We start from the raw sequence: 3,236 nt of genomic DNA, 5'->3' as shown, positions 1-3,236 counted from the left end.
GAAGAAAGAAAAGCCATTTGGTTTATTTTAGACGCTTTTTTTTTTTTTTGAGACGGTCTATGTGACCCTCTGGAGTGTGCTGTGGCATCACAGCTCACCGCAACCTCTAACTCTTGGGCTTAAGCGACTCTGGGTAGGGGCTGCGTTTGAACCTACGCCTCCAGTTTATGGGGCCAGCGCCCTACTCCTTTGAGCCACAGGCGCCACCCTTAACAGACTCTCTTGGGCAGCGCCTGTGGCTCAGTCGGTAAGGCGTCGGCCCCATATACCGAGGGTGGTGGGTTCAAACCCGCCCCGGCTGAACTGCAACTAAAAAATAACCGAGCGTTGTGGCAGGCACCTGTAGTCCCAGCTACTCGGGAGGCTGAGGCAAGAGAATCGCTTAAGCCCAGGAGTTGGAGGTTGCTGTGAGCTGTGTGATGCCATAGCACTCTACCGAGGGCCATAAAGTGAGACTCTGTCTCTACAAAAAAAAAAAAGAGACCCTCTTGCCTCAGCCTCCCAAGTAGCTGGGGCTACAGGTGCCCAGCTATTTTTTTGTTGTCATTGTTGTTTAGCTAGCTTGCGCCAGGTTTGAACCCACCAGCCTGGGTGTATGTGGCCATCGCCCTAGCTGCTGAGCTGCAGGCACAGAGCCTTTTTCTTTTTTTTTTGGAGACAGGGTCTGTGTTGCTCTGGGTAAACTGCAGTGGCATGATCATAGCTCATGGCAACCTCAAAGCGATTCTCCCATCTCAGTCTCCTGAGTAGCTAGGACTATAAGTGGATACCACCATGCCCGACAGATTTTTCTATTTTTTGTAGAGACAGGGTCTCACTTTTGCTTACGCTGATATCGAACTCCCAAACTCAAGCCATCTCCTGCCTCTGCCCCACCCCCTCAGAGTAGTAGGAGTATAGCCTGTAGCCACTACACCCAGCCTTTACAGGCTTCATTTCCAACTCAATAGTATCCAAAATCAATTATGTGGTGGCAAAGAAGGTGGGCTCCAGAGCCACACTGACTACCTTGTTTCAAATCCCAGTCCATCACTTGAGCTGTGTGACCTTGGACAAATTAACTTGTTTCCTTGCTTGTAAGACTTCAAGGACTTAGTAAGTTGATATTAAGTAAGGTGCTTAGAATGGTGTCTGCAAAATTTTAAGCACACAAAATATTAGTAACTATACTATTTACTTTGGCCTTACACTTGGTAAGACTCATGAGCTTCTTAGGGTCCATGCCAAAACTCTGGACTCAAAACAAGCCAATGAGAGCAGCTGGGTTCCAGAAGCCCAATCTAATGTGTACCTAAAATCCAAAGAGGCGGCTTTCAATTGCCCTGAGAAATACCTGTGTAAATCACACCTTCAATTAAAAAAAGCTCTTATTATGGCACTATGCACAGGTTTGATACCATACTTCCACTGAATTGAATTGGTTTCTAGGAAAGCCCTATGAAATTCTTTTATTATGAGTGGAAATTTACTGAAGGCCTACTGTATTAGGCACTGTGATAAGTTTTAAATAACACAAACTACTAAAAAACCCACACAATCACACTTTCCCCCCTTACTGCTTCAAACTATCATAATCAAATAAAAACTCCTACACATTGCTAAAATGTGCTTTTAGTATTACACCTGTTATGAATTTTAATGGAAATTACAAGTAGGAGACTATCACAATCTCAAGCCTTAAAATACTGAATATATATATACAGTGCGAAAATAATAAGTAAACTTTGGACTTCCATTAGCTGCAAACATGGAAAGTATTTGGTAGGAGTGAAGAACAGAGTGACAACTGCTTAGTCCCACAGGATGTTTCGCTTTTCTTCTGGTAGAATACTCCAGTTTGGGGAGGCGACATCCCGAGCCAGCCAGTTGAAATCGTCAACGTCGTTCCAGTTATTTTTGTTCCTATCTAAGCCAGAACCCTCGAAGTCCTTGTCGATCCCTGGGTAGGTCCAGGTGTAAGGGGCGAATTGAATCCCACTGCAGTCCTCCACAATAGCCCTGCTGATGACCTGCAGGAAAATGCGGGTGTCTTTCGTGCTGTGTATGCGGAGCTGTTGGCAGGCCACAGCCAGCACGCAGTCACTGCAGTCCTCCAGGAACACAGAGGTGGACACTGGGCCGCAGAGCAGCTTGCAGCTGCGGGCCTTGGCCAACCGCAGGGTGTTGGGATTGCCATATAGCTTGATCGTGCAGTTGCTCAGTTCGGTCAAAAGGACGTCGCGCTGGTGCAGCTCGTCGGCTTTCTTCTCCAAGACTTGAGACTCCAGATTGGAGAAACCACAGACCCAGCTGGAGCCGAAGCCTCCCTCCTTCTTCAAGGGCGGCAGGGAGGCCAGGCTGCTTTCCGTCGCCGGGGCGCCAGAAGCTGCGTCCACTTTGGTGGATGAAGTAGCATCCTTTCTCCGAGTCTTGAAAGCGAAACGTTTCTTGGGCTGCAATTCCTCACGCCGCTCGGCTAGGGCCGCCTGCAGCCGCGCCAGTGTCGCTTGTCCCTGCCGCAGGTCGTAGGCGGCTAGGAACAAAACTGAGTCGTTGAGAAGTTTCTGCAGCCCCTGGAGCCGAGAGGCTGCCTCCTCCAGCCGCTCGACTGACTCCCCGCCCGTCAGAAGCTCTTCCACGGCCGCTCGCTCCCGAGAGAAGGCAGCAGTGAAAAAGTCGCTCTTCTCCTCCTCTACCTCCTGGTTCTGCCGCTTTTGTTTCCGCTTTTCCACCTCCAGTTGACGCTCTTGTTCGCGTCTCTGAAGCCGTTCAGGCACCAAGCTCATGTCCCGCTGGGTCGCCAGGGTCCCGTTCCCCACAGCAGTAACAGAACGACTAGCACCCTCCATCTTGACTCCAAGCTTCCTCTCTCCAGCTTTCCTTCCTCCGGGCGCGCCCTCCGAGAGGCCTCCCACCAACGCGTCCTGTGATTGGCCGGTTTTACTGACGTCAGACTCCGGCCTTATTTTCTTCGCCTATTGGTTCCACTGCACTGGAGAGCAGGGAGACGGGGCGGGGCCTACTGACAGTGGGGGTGGGGAGACAAAGGTCCTTGCGGATGGGTGGGGTGGGAGGAAGGCGGGGGAAGTTTTTTTTTCCTCTTAAAGGGGCAGGACTTATATCCGGGATTGTGGGGTGAGTTGCAGCAGCGGCAGCTGCACATGTGGGTTTGTTTATAAGAACAAGGTTAGAAACTCGCAAGCCTCCCCCTCCCCCCAGCTCCTCCCTACTACCCCTTTACAGGCTGGAGATCTGCT

General features: G+C 50.5%; 1 protein-coding gene across 1 annotated transcript; it reads right to left on the bottom strand.

Annotated features, from left to right (window-relative positions):
- Nucleotides 1–1,609: 1,609 nt before the first annotated feature.
- TBCC (tubulin folding cofactor C) lies at nt 1,610–2,940 on the bottom strand. Its single transcript, XM_053600936.1, has one exon. The coding sequence runs from the start codon at nt 2,826–2,828 to the stop codon at nt 1,791–1,793; it is 1,038 nt and encodes a 345-aa protein (XP_053456911.1). The 5' UTR covers nt 2,829–2,940; the 3' UTR covers nt 1,610–1,790.
- Between the last annotated feature and the right edge of the window lie 296 nt (nt 2,941–3,236).

This window comes from Nycticebus coucang, chromosome 9 (genome assembly GCF_027406575.1).
Source record: "Nycticebus coucang isolate mNycCou1 chromosome 9, mNycCou1.pri, whole genome shotgun sequence".
Lineage (NCBI taxonomy): Eukaryota > Metazoa > Chordata > Mammalia > Primates > Lorisidae > Nycticebus > Nycticebus coucang.
The sequence above is the reverse complement of the archived record's forward strand: the minus strand, read 5'-3'. Positions and strand labels throughout refer to the sequence as shown.

Excerpts from the sequence above, each read along its gene's own strand:
- TBCC (XM_053600936.1), bottom strand. The coding sequence starts at position 2,828 with ATGGAGGGTGCTAGTCGTTCTGTTACTGCTGTGGGGAACGGGACCCTG.